Raw genomic sequence first — 17,541 nt, 5'->3', positions numbered from 1 at the left:
ATGGTTCACGGTAGAATTTTGCACGCCGGACGCGCAAGCACACCGGGACCGGTCTAGGATTCTTTCGAGATCAGTTAGACCTGCTGCGACCCAACCAAGTACATATTTCAGTACTCATTAACATTACTGCAATTTAATAAACACATCATTTACATTTTCAAAACATATATTATAGTTTTTTTGGGACTCGTACCCTGCCGAAGCCTACGCAGCTGTTCCCGAGCACTTGGGGATTCAGTCAAGTGCGTGGAGAGCTTCTGTGCCACTCATATGCTTCGACATAGTCGAAGTACATCTACCAGAGCGCATACTGCGCCAATATGGGTTGGTACAGGGCATTCCACTGCCTTGCAACACTGAACTCGAGTTGCACCTGATTTCAAGCAAGAATCAGGGTACGGTGAACTGGATGAAGATCAACTGGCGCCACATCGCTCGTTGGGATCGTAGACTTGAGCTGCTAGCCCAAGGTGCGCCGATCGATGTTCATGGCGCACCTACTACACCGGACTACATGCCGTAGTTCCTCTTCATCACTCGCCAATGGATGACACCACGTGGCATCATCGCAACATCACATTATGCTCCTGCTACGCCTACGATGACCTAATTTGTAAGTCTTCATTTGCATTTAAATGATTAAGTTGCTGATTACATAATATAATATTACATTAACTAAATATTAATTCCACGCACAAGTTGCGGCAGCTGTGATGCGGTACAACCACGAAGAGCCGGTGAGGGAGATTGCCCAAAGCATGCTCGTAGGCACGCAGTTCCAACACTTCATACCGGAAGTCGCTGCAGAGTCCTCACCGGCTACCGCCGATACGCATGTCTCATCTCCTGCTTATGACTATCATTTGGAGGAGATGGACCTTTCATACCCCGTTAACGTTGCGGGGACCTTGCAGGCTGGGCCATCGCAGCCATCACAGTACCAGTCCCCTCTTCTGCCAGAGCGACACACGAACGCCTCTTACTACCGTAGGAGGCGTAGGAGACCAACTCAGTTGGATAGGGTAGATGAGGGTCATGAGCGTTAGGGTTTCGATTTTGTGTATTTGGATTGATTAGTTGTACATATATATATATATATATATATATATATATATATATATATATATATATATATATATGTTTATTTAGTTGTATATTTCATATATTTGTATATATTTAGTTGTATATATATGTTTATTTACTTTATCTTAGCCTCCAAGCTTTGACTTACGAATGTTCGGAGTTTTGGCGATGAATCATTCCTCTTGAAACATACATTAACTTGTAATATTACTTATTCTAATGTCTCTAATGCAAAATGATATTATAGTTTAAATATATACACCTAATCCAAGCATGCCCTAAGTAAAAATGATATTAAATCTTCCTTAGGTAATACAATGCCACTATTAAGTACGAAGTTTCAACAAGCCATAAAATGTTAGCTATCAATTTAGTTTAACCGAATCCTAGAAATTGCATTTCTCAATTAGTACATACTCAGGTCAAAATCAATCAATCAACCTCTTGTTAGGTGTTACTAATAGAAAACAAAGGAAAACTGGTTAAATTAAGTGAGGTCTCTCTTTGGGAATTAGTATGTCATACCCTTATTTTGTTCAAAAGTTCTTACAAATTTAAATCTTTATTAGAGTTTAAAGATAAAATTATTTGATACCTAATGAAAAAAATAGGCCTCGACTATTAGTGATATCATTAACCTTTTATTATCACCGACAAAGATATAATTGCGTACATCTGACTCCTCCAAACCTCACTTACATTAGAGTCATTTTACGATGTTTGGGTAATATAGCATGTGGTGTTATTCAAACAGTCACAACTCACAACATAATTTTATTTACAGAATTTAGTGGAAAAGGATCTTGCTAGTTGCTACATTACAGTTCATACATCTATACAATTCTCCTAATGCACAATCCTATTCACGATTCGGCATCCCAAACTTCTCGAAGGAGTTGATATCTACTGGCAAATTTCTGTTTATTTTGCACCACTTTCCATTTTTGTTTCCATTCAGGCAATACATACGGATCCTCGCTTAGAATTGCGTGGAGTGGTGAATCTAGTTCATCTAATTCATCATCGCTAGTGTTTGACCTTCGAAGCACCGATCCACTCCTTCGTAACTGAGATGGACTTTGTGTGCCTGAGTTAATGCCAATCGCACTGGCGAGTGAGGATGGTAGTGGTGGGGAGTAGAATACCGCAGGTGCTGTGCATGGACAGTTAATGATTAATCCTTCATCTTCGGTATTATTGATATTCTGCATAGAGTACGAAAAATCTTAGCGCCATTTTGTTGCGTTTAAAGTTTGATGTTTTTTGTGCTGTATCCACACTTTTAGCCCAAATGCTCTCGTGTGAGAGGGCATGTTAGAGTACATTACATATCCCGAGGCCTCAACCATCAGCTTAAACTTTTGGTTGAATTGGTTCCTTGACATGGTATCAGAAGCCAGCATGACAAGAGGTTACGGGTTCGAATCTCAACCAACCCTTATTTAAATTGGAATATTTAGCGCCAAGTATGAGAAGGGCTTGTGCTGCATCCACACTTATAGTTCAAAGAGCTTCAACCATCAGCTTAAGCTTTTGGTTGAGTTGGTTCCTTGATAGTTTTGAATTTTGTACATTAAAGAAAAATAAGATTCATATCTGATTTCACCAACGAACCTCAGTATCGAGTGCTTCAAAGACAGCATCTGGGATCGGGTCTGAGCAGAACTCATCAGGAACAAAATTTTCGAGAACTCTTTTAATTAGTTGGGTACCAAATGTAGGGCATACCTGCAAATACAAAATTAACCAAGATTAACTGCAAGAATGTGAGAGTTTACTCATAAATCGCAAGATGGAACTAAGAAGGGTAAAAAGTCGAAACCTCTCGTCTGATTGACTCACTAAGTAACAAGTCCTTTGGGAGCATCATGAGGTCACTTAGTGATTTAAGAAGATGGAAAGATGTGAAGGTATCACATTTAACGCCCTTACTGTCATCTTCATCATCCTCCCTTTCTTCTTCGAGTGGATCATCATCATCGATTCCAAATAGGTCGGTTAACCATCTAGACCAGTTTCCGATCTGCGAATCACTCATAAAGTGACAGGGAAAATCAAATCATGACATCGAAGAAACAATATTATAGGTGTGGAATTAGAGACTTCATACTGCGTTTTTAAGCTGTGCGCCAGAACCGAAGCTTGATTTCCCGGCTGGAACTGGGAGAACCTTGGCATCACTAATAGGGTCAGAAACAGGATCAGTTGGAATATCATCGACAGATTCTCGGAGAATAGCATTGAACATTGCTACATCTAATCTTGCCACACATTGCTCCATTATCTACATCGATTATGGCAATGAATTACTCAATTAGTCACCGTTAGAGCGTGCAATCATCCGAAGTCCAAACAGACGAAGATATTAATGAAATATAACAATGCCAAGGCCTTAATCGCTACATATGGGATCGGTCAAAAAAAAATGAAATCAGAAAAAGTTTGATAGGAATCTTGAAGATTTACAACACCAAATAAAATTCTAAAAACATCAGAAATCCGTCTCAAATAGAATTCTAAAATGAATAGAAATCCTACTCCATATACCGCGTATACTTGTTTTCCAAGGCACCCACATCTTGACCCACCAAAATCTTCACACGATCCTTTTTGTTACCTTGAGACTCAAGGCACCATTCCAACAATGTGTATATATGTAAGGGTGGATGTGTGCGTATGTATAAGTGTATATGTGTGTGAATTAGTATGTGTATGTATATGTACATGTACATGTTTATCTATATATGTGTGTATATATGTATGCGTGTATGTGTGTATATACAAGTGAGTAATTCAAATGCCCCTCTTTTCTTTCTCCTCCTTAATTTATGTGCCAAATGTTTGGTTGAAAGCTTTGTGAAACAAGAAGGTATACAAAATATATATCATGTAATCGTTCGTGAATTTTCCTAGCTTATTTTATTATCTCATCGGAAAGTATGAAGAAATTAGATAACTAACCAATTTAGCTAGCACCGGCAAACAGCCACACTCATGACCACCAGCTCGGAGGGGACAAAGCCTCTCACAAGCTTCCTTGAATGCCTTCTTCCAGAGCTCTAACGAAAAGTTGACCTGCTCATGGTCACCCGAAGAGGATGACCTCCTATTCTTTTTAGAGATGCCCGAATCGACTAATTTATCAATCATCTGAGCAGCTGCGGGCTGCATGTGCGGAGTCAAAGTCTGGCAAGAAAAACTCGAATCGGTCACTCATATTCAAATAAACTAATCACGGGTATTTGAAGAGACCGGGAAAAAGAGATAAGCAAAGGACCTGCCACCAAATAGATTCTACGATTCGTGAAAAAATCCAAGATTCGACTTTTTGTAATGCAGACACAAATGCGTGTGGATCATCAAAATCTTGAAAACTTCCTTTTATAGAATTTTTATTAGCTTGTGTATCGGAGGAAAGTTTCCACTTTAGTACAGAGGATTTCTGATTTACTCCCTTTCCAACTCTAGTCCTTTCTGTTGACGAGCTAGCGGATACAGGCAACTGCTCCTCTGTAAAGGCCTCACTGACAATTGCCCGGAGCACAACACAGTTTGACAACCAAAAGGTCAATCTGCAATAAAGTGTGTAAAGAGAGTTTCCGAGAAAATATGGGAAAGTAAAACGAAGAAAATGATCTCCAAAGCTTCCAGGGGATGATTGATAAGGGTACATCACGTGAACAAGTTATATCCCAGAAAACAAGAAAAGTTAACTAAGTGACACAACAAGCCCTTTCAGCACAAATCCCATTATACAAAACACCTTAATGATAAATTTACTATATTCAAAGGTAGTACAATGTGTTTCACATACGACGATAAAAAGTCTAGATGAACAGCTTTAAACTGCTGGTCAGTATTTGAATGTTCCACATCATATCATCCGTACAGCTCACTGTCACAAGATTCACTAATCTCCTTGCGAATCGCGAATTCAAAAAACGAATTAACTGGCGAATTATGTTACATACTACAACTATCCCTTGTATTAAGACTTACACTTACAAAAAATACTATTCATGCAGTTGTAAAATGACCAATTGAGAAAGAAAACTATAGCTAGTTAGGAGGGTTGGGTGGTTGATTAAAAATCCATAATTGGAAATCAATTGATTCAACTAGTTTATTACTCAATAAAAAACAAAGGACATATAGTCTGCTATAATCCAAAGACAAAAAGCTCACACGTGATTTTTTACGAACGATGAAATTGGGTTGACATTATCCTTTGGTGCCTATTCTACAATATGTTTATATCCAACAAGGTCGGTGAAAAGTTAGAAATATTTTCAAGTATCAACCAACATGGTGATTCTTTTACAACTTGATTTTCCTCGTCACAAGATAGTTAGCCACTCAGAAGAGAATAAAAGCACATAAGACAACCAAATATAGCAGTTTCAAACTGCAATTTATGCGTAGTATTAGCCTATTTAGTAATAATACTATATAAAATTTTGTAAGGAGTCCCATGAACATCGTCTACAAGTTTCCATTTTGCTTCATAAATTTACCTTACCATATTTAAAAGGCGATAGAGAGAGAAATTATTATTTACGAAGAATAATATATAATTTTATTGCCGTTGCCAATAATTTTGACCATATAATAAACGTGCTGCATAGCAATCACCGAGTCAAAAAATTTTCCCAAGCATTGATTTCAACGAATAAAAGAGAAAAGCAGCAGAAACTTACCTAGGAACATCATTTCCGCAAGCTTTTGCCACAATAATTAGTCCTGAGATTGCGCTTTGTGCGGCGCTTGATCTCTTCATTCCTTCTTCAGCTCGAAGACATAACCTAGAAAGGCGCCTTGCAGGCGCATGAACCTTATTAGTGGAACTTCCATGCTCCGCAGCCACGGAATATAGAGAAACCTCAAGAGCAGCGGCTTCTCTCAACTCCCTCTCCAATATCTTTATCTTTTGTTCTAATCCGAGGGTTTTACCATCAGAAGAGTAACTTCTGTTTCCCGAGGTTTTCATTTCCTGCTTTAAAGTGCTTCCAGAGAAACCTCCGGAAGGACTGTTGCTTCTAGAAGAATCCATCATGGATCGAACAGATTTCACATGCCTAACTCTATCCCTCATGATATGTGAATCACTTTCGGACAAAACATGGTTTGCGTTTACATCCGGTGGAAGAATATCACATGGTGGATTTCCAACTATGTGTTCTTCCACTACCGGGATTTTCCGATCATTGTTTTTGTGCATGTCCCCATCTTTGATCTCCACATCATCGGAATTTTTCTCACTCCCCCTTGTGGATTGAACTAAAATATCATTTTCAAAGTTATGTTCACCGGGTGCTTCCTTTGAACTTCCTTTAGCTTTAGCGATTGACGGATCTTCATTTGACATCGAAATAGTAAGTCCTTGATCTTTTAAACTAGCAACTTCGTCTAAGACTTGTCGACTACTTTCATGAGCTTGTCCTGATGTAGAAGACTCGTTTTCCAAGTTCGATTCCGAGTCTAACTCAGAGGAATCGGAAAAAGAATGCGATCTATCATTTGGCTTCCCCTTGTTAGACGAAAACTCTGAAAACATAGGGTGAGATTTAGAATAAACTAACATTCAACACTTCCATTTAATCAATAATCTACCAAATGATTATACATGGGACAGCTTCTGCTAGAGAGGTATGATTATCCAGTATTTAACACTAACCTGCATGCCGCTTTCCCCTACTTGAGCCATTCTGCAAAAAGTCGTGAAACCGATAAATATTTTCCACTAAGAATGAGAAAAGTTCATCTTACAAACACAACTAAAAGCCACGCACATAGCATCCCTCCATCCTTACCCTCAAACCCTCCTAGCATCCCTCTATCCTTCGCCTAGGATCATACAAATCTAAGTTAATAGCATTTCATATCACAACTATCAGTTTTTAGATAGAAAGAACACGTAGCATATTGGATTGGGAACCGCAGAAAAGATGATATTTGACGAACAATTTAAAAATCTGAATTTGGATAATCTTAAAGATTGGCTCAGCGTAAATGAGACAAGTTGAATTTGATATGATAGTTTGGAACTACATGAGTTTTGTGAAAAAACATTTTTCAGTATGCTTAAATATCGAGGAAAAGATGAAAGAGAATCGTTTAAGATAGTTTGAGCGTGTACAAAGACGGGATATTTCGAGGGACTAAAGATGGCGAGAAAGACCAAAGATGATCTGTAAGGTAGGAGTGGAAAAGGATATGAAGGTTTTAGACTTACAGGCTAAGATGGTAGAAAACCAGAATGATCGGAAAAGAAGAATCTATGTGAATGAATACTAAATATGAACTTTTAGTTCATTTGGCTGACCCAATCTTTTGGGATTAAGGGTTTGGCACCGTTGTTGTGTATGTAGGCACAATGAGTTCATATTTAATTTAAGAAAAATAATGTTTAACATTTTTTAGCGAGATTTAACATCTATCGAAGACATTTTAGGTTTTTTTTAGAAAGATAGGTGTAATTTTAATTACAAAAACAAAGAATTATTAATAAGCTTGAACAAGCTAGTCAACTTCAAGACAACCTTGAGGTCGATTAAGGGGATATCTCGCAAATGGATAAGTTGATTTGATCACGTCGCCAAAATCATATTAACAAGTTGTTTCAAAATTTACCAAATACTAGCATTAGATGTTTTTATAATAAATAAGCTAAAATTGTCCAACGAACTATTTTGCAAAAACCCTTTTAATCCGTAAAATCAAATCAATCAAAGTTGAGCCAAGTCGGAGTTCGAATTTGCTCAAGTATTATAAACAATCAACAAAGGCGAAAGCAGGGAGACAAATATCTAGCCAGAGATTAATAAGGAAGCAAAAAATTACAATAAAAATCAGATAAATGCAGGGATACCTCCTTATTTTGTGAAGGTGAAGCTCCATTTGACTCAAGAACTGATGAAGCATTGAGTGAGGAATGTGATGAAACATCATCATCGGTGAAGGAAGCAACCTCAGCTTCATCAGCATATTCCTCACTCATTAACGCGGAAACTGATTCTGCGTCATTCTTGTCAAGCGATGCTTCTTTGGCTAATCTACCCCTCAACGATACACCTGAACTTGATCGAACCTTATCATAAGCTTGTATTCTAAGGTTCAAAATCGGTTGCATTGTGTTCCTAAAGCTCCTGGTACAATTCATTGGAGCACTTACACTCGTTACTTCTCGAACAACGCCATAGTCTGCCAAATCCACGATTGCAGTCCCTAACAACTGCCCTTTCACCGTCTTGTCTCTACGAGGTTCATACAAGTTCAATTCTAACAAGTTCTTGTGAAATATATCTACATCACCTCCGGTTTTGACAGACATATCCCTAGACAGAGTAGCAGAAAGTCTAAAAGATTCATTGAACACAATCTTTCCGTCCTCAATGGAAGGAGCCACAGAACTGGTAGACCCAGAATTACGTTCACCGTTTTCCCATTGGATCAAGACAGAACGTACATTTTTTAGTGATTGTGTAGGAGGCCAAGGCTTAATATCTTGAACATGAATCAAGTAATCCACCTGAATACTAGGCCCTCTCCTAGTCTTGTTCCTGAGACCTAAAACCATTGCCAGGCAATGCTAACTATTGCACCAAAATCTCAACCAACTGGTTTAGGCAAAGATCAAAGTTAAAATGTCCTTTAGTTTAGTAATAACAAAGTATAACAAGATACACAATAAACCCAGTTAGGAAACCATTTGTAGGTAAATACATGAAAACATCTACAATAACAATATCAGCAACTTAACACTTACGGCCCATTTGGTTGACGGTACTAATAGGTGGTAATGAAAATGATTTGTTGCGTAAATTTTAATGATATGTATCATGTCACTGTGGTAATGAAAGTTGGTCATTAAAAAGTTTTTTTCATAATTTTTCATTACCATCTAATACCAGATTTTAAAATGATAATGCATTGAAATGAACTTCGAGCAGAAAATTGAGATTGTTGAAGGAGAATAAGCATTGCCATTATTTTTTCAAGAGATATTCCTTCCAAAATTACACTAACTTTCCATTACCATTCCCATCATTTAGTACCGATTACCAAACAGGTCGTTACTGTCTTACACTGGATAAGAGGAAATGGAGGGACAGGAAGCAAGGGAAACGGAGGAATTGCATTCCCCTCATTTGGATACCAATAGGGGAAGGGGAGGGAAATGGAAGGAAGGGTATTGAAAAGAAGTAATCCTTCACATTATAAACAAACAAATCCTTCCAACATTGGAAAAATTTGTAGGGAAAACACATCAATTCCCCTCCCCTCCCCTTCCCTACCCTTTCCTTCCCTTTCCTTCAATGTTTTCCAAACATGGTGTTACTCAAAGTACAAAAAAACATGGAATATCTCAGAAGAAGTAATTTTTTCAGGAAAATAAAAAACACCCACCAAATAAAAAAGTACAAGAAAAGAGAAAACCAATCAAAATCTCAAACAGCCAGCTAGACAATAGAACACACCAGTCTACAGTTGAAGAACAGTAAGTGATATGAAAGCAAAAAATACAGCTTGCATTTCCAGAAACTAAAGTTATGATGGGTAATCTATAATTACCCAATAGATCTACTCAAAAAGATGATGAATTAGAGTGTAAATAATTGAAAAGTGACCTAACAAAAGCAAATGGTCCAAAGAATCATACTAATAATGGAATAATGTAATTAACCCATGATTAAAAATGGAAAAATAGAGGTTGAAGTGAGAAAAAAGGAAAGTACTCACCGAAATCAGAAAGAATTCCTGCAAAAACAGGTTGATTGTAGAAATTAGAGAAAATGGAGTGAAGAACAAAGCAAACCAAAACAGAAAATAGTGGGTTGTAGGCTTATAGGGGGCTTGTTGTTGTACACTTCTACTTCAATGAACCACAAGAGACGAGTAGAGACTGACAGTACCACTGAAGTCGGTGACCACTAACTATTGACTCCGACAATTGATTTTTTATTCAATTATTTCCAAATCTCAAAAAGTTTAGTATTTTACAAATTTTAATTTTAATTTTTATTTTTTGTAAATTTTAACCATTAAAATATTAAAGTTTATATTTTTGAAGAAAGATTACAGAATTTGACTATTTTAGTAGTTGGAATTCTGTGATTAGGCTTAAACGTCGTAGATTTTGATACTTTGGTAGGTGTAACTAGCAAAAAAATATTAAAAATTGTGATTCAAAAAAGCGTTAAACTTTAAGACCGTAATATGCAAATTATTCTTTTTATTCATCTTTTAATTTGTTGCATTATCTTCTCACAAAAAATTTTATTTAAAACTATCTATATGCTACTCAAGAGATTTGCACAAAATTTTGTATAAGGGAAAAATCCGGACATTTTAATAGGGTATTATGGATGAGATTATGTCTAATGATTATAGATTTTAATCTAATAGAGACTAATAAATTGTAGGTTTTATTATTGTAGGTTGAGTAATGATCAAAAGAGATGATATGACAATTAACGGAATGGACTAAGTTTAGATGGAAAGAGTAGATTCGTAAATGTTTTATAGAGTAGCCCGAAATTAGTTTTATTAGACTTGAAATAAACTGCATATAAAATTCAAATCATATTGTCAAAATATTTACATACACACAAGAACTAAAATTAACCTAACTCGTCTTATTATATCAGAAATCCGTTTGAACACATAAATGTATCCCTCTAGTTTTTTATTTTAGATGCTTTTGAACTTTGACTTATTGGTTAAAAAAATATATTTAGCTAATGACTTTAAAGTCATGTGAAAAGCTAACTTTAAGTCAAAATGAAATAAAACTAATTTGAGCATTTTACTATTTGACTTTTATTTGTTGTTTGCCTATTTTTTTCTAATAAATTACAAACAATTGATACCTAATTTACTAAGTATCTCTATAATTATAGCCCGTTTTTCAGTTATCTTAAAAGCTAAAAAAACAGTTAGTTCTTCAAATTAGTCAAACAAAGCAAGTGCACATAAATTCTACATGCACTGGAATTAAATAAACTATATTTTATTTTAGGCTTATTCATTTTTATTCTTTTATGATATGAATTTCAAATAACTATTTGAAATAAAAAAATAAAAATATTGAATTTAGTTTATTTCTCTCTATGTATATTTTATTTTGTGTCTAGAACAAATAGATTTAGAAATTATATGAAATTCTATTTCTCTTTTTAGTTTAGTAGAGCTATGAATTTTCAAATTCATTTCAAAATTGAAATACAAAAATTAGAATCGATAAAGAATAACTTGAATCTTAATAAGCTATTCGTCTGCTTTCATTTATAGACTATCATCAAAAAAAAAAAATCGACCCTTTGAATATTCAAAATTGTATGGCAAAATCAACAGGGAATAGAATATATATGGTATATATACACTTATGTTGAATTGTAGTTACAGAAATGATTCACCAAGACAATTAAAAGTCATTTGTCAAACATATCAATATAGCAAAATTTATTTAAAAAAAAAAAAAGACAATACTCTCTCCATTTTGTAATAGGAGTAATTTAAGTTGTTTTCCATTATTTTATGCATTTTTGAAAATTATGATCAATAAGGGAATGTAATGTCATGTCACAATGGTTTTAAAAATACTCTTTTTGGGTTGAATAGTATACTTTTTTATTTGAATTATTATATTTTGGTGTAAAACTTATAAATTTCTTAAAATTAGGGATTTTTACACATTACAACCTCATTTTTTTCATAAATTATTGCCATCAGCATTAAAATATGTAAGTATCGTTGCCACTTTGTCGAATTCTGGTAATTTAGCTCGTTGATGACTTATTTAACCTTCTAAAAGCTTTGAATCTTCCCTATCACCTTTGACTTGTATGATTATAACTACCCTAATTCATTCATTTTCCTAACTACCCTCCCTCCATACTTCTAAAAAAATCTTTAGTCGAATAACTTAAAAATTTTAAAAGTTTGAATAATAAACAATATAACAGAGGTAGTATTCTATATGAAAAGTCAGTTTACGAATATATGATAGTTCAAATTTTATTATACCTGCAACTGATAATGACATTTTTTCGGCCCACACAACATGTTACTATCGGTTGCAAGTATTTTGAAACGTGGTAATCGGAGCACTAGCAAATTAATGTTGCTTTATTGTGGGTAGTTAGCAATGAACTATTACATATTACATTCATGATTAGTAGTAAGATGTATGAAATTTTACAATATGTAACACATTTTAGTGAATCAAATCATAAGCTATGTTACTTAGACTCTTCATTTTGCTCACGTATTCGTGTCCGATCATGCTCGGACATTAGTATGGCACTAATTAGACACTTCAATTTAGATGTAAAATTAAATATTTAGACGTATCTGACACTTAGACACATACCAGTATCCCACATTCGTACGCGAGTCCAAGTAATAGAGATCACAAGTAATTGAAAAAAGGTGGGTTATGTTGAACTTGAGATAGAAGTATAGCAAATAAGAGTTCATTCCAAGTATCGGGAACACCAGGAAGACACCAATGTGAGCAATCATTGCCTTGGTTACCATCCATTCCATAAATAGAAGGGTGTCCATCCTTTCTTAATTGGGATAGGCTTGTTATGTCTAACAAATTAACCTTTGTTGACATATTACCCAATATTTCCTTTACTACTTCAACTGCTGGTGGTAAGCTTGGATATGTGGGTCCCATAATAGGTCTTGTTTCTCCTTTACAATTTCCTGATGTTGCATTCCACTCTTGAGATCTACACATTGTGAGTTGATATTTTTGTGAAGTGGTTGTGATTTTGATGGATTCCCATATATGTGAAGGCAAATGCTATAGAACGCTTTTGATTGTGTTTTGTAAATAAAGTTAATAATAATATATATGAAAGATTAAATTAAAAAAATAATAAAAGATGAAAATAACAAAATATATTTTGATGTGTGCTTTGGTGATAAATTTTAATTTTTATGCTATACCACCTTCCTTTTTTATTAATAGCTATGCTTTATCACTCATTATAACAAATTTAACTTTTTGCAATATTAGGTTTAGTGGCATTAAATAAATGCCACTGATTTATACTTTTAGTATAATAATTATTGATTTTTATTTTAAGTTCCACTATAAAGTAATTTTGGTGACACTTTGTTTGGTCTTTAGTGGCATATGTAATCGTTACTATAGTGTATTGTGAGAAATGTCACTAGATCCTATGTTGCAAAAAGTTTTAGTGTGATTTTTTATTATGCTGCTAAAGGGTCTAATAAATGTGAATAAAGCCTTTATATAAATTTGAAATAGCGACATTTAAATTAAATGTCGCTAAATATATTCTACTAAAAGCAAATTATGTTGTAGTGAGTGTCTTCAAAATTTTTGCTCTGCCTCTGCACTTCACCCTTTTATGTAGCATTTTTAGTGAAATATAGCAATTAATAAAAAATGAAGGTAGTAAAAGGTAATTCAATTAAAGTATAATTAAATGGATCACTTATTAAAAATTAATATTTTATGAGATCTGTCTTATAATGAGACAATAAGACATTTGTCAACAAGACTTAGCTGGATAAATTTTACCTGTAGTGAGTAGGTGAAATGCCTTGAAAGAAAACTTGAGTGTTTTTTTTATTGGCATATTTATCCACCCATTTAGACCATGTTGTCAATCCGTATTTATAAGCAACCATGCGATCCATGTCCTTATATACCCTGCCACCTTTTCGGATGTAATCCCATCTGGTATATGCAACAATGAAACATAGTAAATTGTATACTATAGCTGTTCTTGTAAACAAGGCGAGACCACCACAAATAAGAAGCTTATATTCTCAAAATATATATGAGAGGTACTATTTATCCTATTTATGTAACATGTCTCTTGATAAAATTGTCTCATATAACTATTTATATAAATTGTATTATCTTCATTTATTTTAACTTGTACTATATTAACTTTTTTTTACTGATTATAAAACTTTATCAATAAAATTTTATTAAATTCATCTCAATTTACAACCTTATAATTTGATTATCAAATTTCATATTGTTATTTTTTAAAACTTCCATTGACTATATGGATTTTATATTGTCAAACTAGCAATAAAATAACAAAAAAACACCTACTTTTAAGGATTAACCCTAGATATCATCAAATATTTTAAAGATTTTGAATTAATATAATTGACATTTTTTAATTATAATTTTAGTGTCATGTGACATGATTAAAGTTTTTTCTTCATCCTATGAATTTGCCTTATTTTTTTATTTTCGTCTTTTCTAATAACTTTACCACATTTTTATTTTTGCGTAATATGATCTAAGCACTTTTACTTTTTATATTTTCTCTTATTTCTAAATTCTTCGATATGTTAACCGACTATGTCCATCTTTTAATCTTCTAATTATTATTTATTTAAAGAGGTGTTTATTAGAGTGTTACCCTGTGTGGTTCCCTGTATGGACCCACCAATGCCAAGTGTTGAAGATGAGGAAGTCCACCCCTTTCCAAGCATTTCCATTCTTTATGGAGTCAAGGTTTAGTACCTTTCCTATCTTCTCACTTACAACATCTACCAAGTATGGGGTACGATATAGCATCACTGAAAAATTGTATTCCTATATTTCAATATCCAAATTAAATCAAATCAAATCAAATCATCATCATCATCATGTATCATTATCATCAATCGAATAAACTAATCTTTGACCTATATATAGAAATATATATGATTATAGTACATTAATTATTTTATTTAATGTATTTTTTTGGATTATATGATGGGTCGAGGGAAAGGAGGACTAGGTAAGATTTAATTATCTTGTTTAGTGTATTTTTTCTTAGATTACAAGGTAAATTGAGGGAGGAGAGGACTAGGTGAGATTTAATTATCTTGTTTACTGTATATTTTCTTGGATTTTGAGTGAATTGAGAAAAGGGAAGGATTAGGTGAGATTCAATTATTTTATTTATTGTACTTTTTCTTGGATTGCAAGGTGAGTTAAGGAAAAGGAAAAGGAAAGATCATGTGAAATTCAATTTCAAGACTTTATCTAAAAAGATATTTCCTTCAACTAATATAAGACTCGACTCTCTAATTTAATGTACTCTTAGTTCTTTCATTATGCAACAATTTATTTAGTTTTATTAACCATCAAATTTTTTGGTATTAGTTAAGCTAATTAACATACGTATGGAATGGGATGGTTTCACGGTGAGACCGCTTTATAGTATAATAATAAAATATTACATCTATCTCTTTGAATTTGCACCTTAAAAATCAAATATGTGAGAACTTTTGAGTCTTAGCTAGGGTGTAAACTCTAAAGACCAATAGGAGTAATAGACATAAAATAAATAAGTTGATGGATGAAATAAGTAATTGAGATAAAAAGAGAAAATAATATAATTAGTACGAGTAGAGTAGAAAATGTTAAATATTATCAAAAATAAAATTATAGAAAAATAAAACGAATGACACGATATTTAAATAAAATAAATGACGCAATATTTAAATTGTTTCAAATTTTTGAGTGACTCATTATTTAAATTGTTGCAAATTTATGAAACAGAGTGAGTTGTACGTAATTTAATTATTAAGTGTATTTTACATGATTTAAATTTGAAGAAAAAATTAAAAGTTAATTACCTTAATGGAATAAGTAGAGAGGGGGCCTTTTACTTTAAGCTTGTGACTAGAATATGGAAGAGATGCCTGCAACATGCAAGTTAATGACTGCCATTGATCAAGACTTAAGGAGTCTCCAACAAACATCATCTTCTTTCCCTTCAACTTATTTACAAATGCTTGCCCGTCAAATCTAATTAATAAAAAATAAATCACCATAACAAATAATTAGTAAAATTAAATACATTTTTCGTGTTTAGTGGATTTTTTCATTATTCTAATGTCATTAAACGATTTTGTTAAGTAGTCATGGTCATAATCATGGTCATCAGCCTAGCATCTCGCATAAAGTTAGAGTCTAAGAGAGAAAGGTAGCGGATAGATTGATCCCCACCAAACTAGTAACCTATGACCTATGCAAATTTTAAGAGTCAAGTGTACGTGAAACCTCCTAACTCGTTAAATGTATGCAACCTTACCATGATAGTGTATCTAGCATTATATGCAATTTCACATAAATAGTTTAATTAATTAGTCATATGATAGTGTATGCATGCATTAATATTGTAACTTTGACCAATGACTATCAACTTAATATGTTGGTTGAGTTATACCGAATTTAATTTAAAATAATGCAACCTATTTTTAGGATAATGTATTGTCTGTTAAAGTATATAAGATATTATGGGGATTCAACCATAATCTTAAACTTTTTGTTGAGTTGATTCCTTGACATAGTATTGAAGAAACATAACAAAAGGTAACAGGTCCAAATCTCAATCACTCCTCAAATTCAAGTGGAATATTTCGCACCTAGTATGAGGAGAGTCTGTCAAAATATATAAGATATTATAGGGCTTCAACCATGCATAAGTTTAACCTTTTAGTTTAGTTGATATATTATCGGATCATCTTTGCATATAGAATTTGGAAAACATATATAAAAAATACCTTGGCAAATCGCAATGGTGAGGTTTCCACCTATAATGAAGGTAGAATTGATCTGGACGACCATTAGACAGGCAGTCGAACTCTTTGCTAATGAAGGGACATGTAGAGGAGTCATAATAAGGTATATTAGCATCATCATACTCCCAAGTCCCTTCAAAAATATTGCATTGGTTAGGTCTATTAACAATTACTCCTATTGATGTTGGATCTTGCTCATTGCCCATACAATGATGCATTAGAATAACATAAACACAAATAATGATCATCATATTTGAGCTTCAAAAAGAGAAAGAGTCTTTAATTTGGAGGACAATTACAAAGAAAAAAAATTGGAAGTATAAGAAATAAAAGAATGTGTAGGAGGTTGTTGTAGAGCTTGCTTGATTATTACATCAAGGTAACTCGATAGTTTTTTTGTCGAAATTTAGTGGAAATAGAAATTGATATGAAAAATAAGGTGAAAAACAAGTAGATGATAAAAATAAGCGACAAAAATAAAAAAAGTATAAATTTGTAGTTGAAATTAAAAGAATAAAAGTGAAATCATTAAAAAAAATAAAAATTAACAATATAAATTAAAATGAAAAACAGTACAGACAAGAGAATATAGGATTACACAGAAAGCAAGCATGATTGTTAGTTTGTTACTCAACCTCATGAGTCATGTCATGTCCTTGCATCTCAAGATATGCATATGCCTTTCTTTCTAAGGCAATTATACTTGAAATGATGTTTTTTATGAAAATGATATCAAATACTAGTAAGTCGTTTGAGCCACCAATAATTACAAAAAGATAAAGATAAAATAATAAAATAATCAAAATAAGAAAAGAAAAACTAAATTATAAAAATGATGGACCTATGACATAATGACACATATTAATAATTTACAATTGCTGA

The 17,541-nt window shown here is 33.4% G+C and overlaps 2 protein-coding genes across 2 annotated transcripts; both read right to left on the bottom strand.

Moving 5' to 3' along the window:
- Window positions 1-1,704: 1,704 nt before the first annotated feature.
- Window positions 1,705-10,105, bottom strand: LOC130801299 (uncharacterized). The gene is made up of 10 exons (XM_057665115.1): window positions 9,823-10,105; window positions 7,952-8,699; window positions 6,758-6,788; window positions 5,781-6,627; window positions 4,361-4,655; window positions 4,045-4,269; window positions 3,194-3,367; window positions 2,906-3,106; window positions 2,698-2,811; window positions 1,705-2,288 (listed from the first exon to the last, which is right to left on the bottom strand). Exons 2-10 carry the CDS (start codon window positions 8,657-8,659, stop codon window positions 1,947-1,949), a joined length of 2,937 nt encoding a protein of 978 aa, XP_057521098.1. The 5' UTR covers window positions 8,660-8,699; window positions 9,823-10,105; the 3' UTR covers window positions 1,705-1,946.
- A 2,087-nt stretch (window positions 10,106-12,192) lies between these two features.
- LOC130801703 (protein trichome birefringence-like 37) lies at window positions 12,193-17,090 on the bottom strand. Its single transcript, XM_057665584.1, has 5 exons — window positions 16,642-17,090; window positions 15,712-15,883; window positions 14,505-14,680; window positions 13,643-13,801; window positions 12,193-12,821 (listed from the first exon to the last, which is right to left on the bottom strand). Exons 1-5 carry the CDS (start codon window positions 16,908-16,910, stop codon window positions 12,494-12,496), a joined length of 1,104 nt encoding a protein of 367 aa, XP_057521567.1. The 5' UTR covers window positions 16,911-17,090; the 3' UTR covers window positions 12,193-12,493.
- Between the last annotated feature and the right edge of the window lie 451 nt (window positions 17,091-17,541).

This window comes from Amaranthus tricolor, chromosome 15 (genome assembly GCF_026212465.1).
Source record: "Amaranthus tricolor cultivar Red isolate AtriRed21 chromosome 15, ASM2621246v1, whole genome shotgun sequence".
NCBI lineage: Eukaryota > Viridiplantae > Streptophyta > Magnoliopsida > Caryophyllales > Amaranthaceae > Amaranthus > Amaranthus tricolor.
Note: the sequence above shows the minus strand (reverse complement) of the source record. Positions and strands in the feature narration are given on the sequence as shown.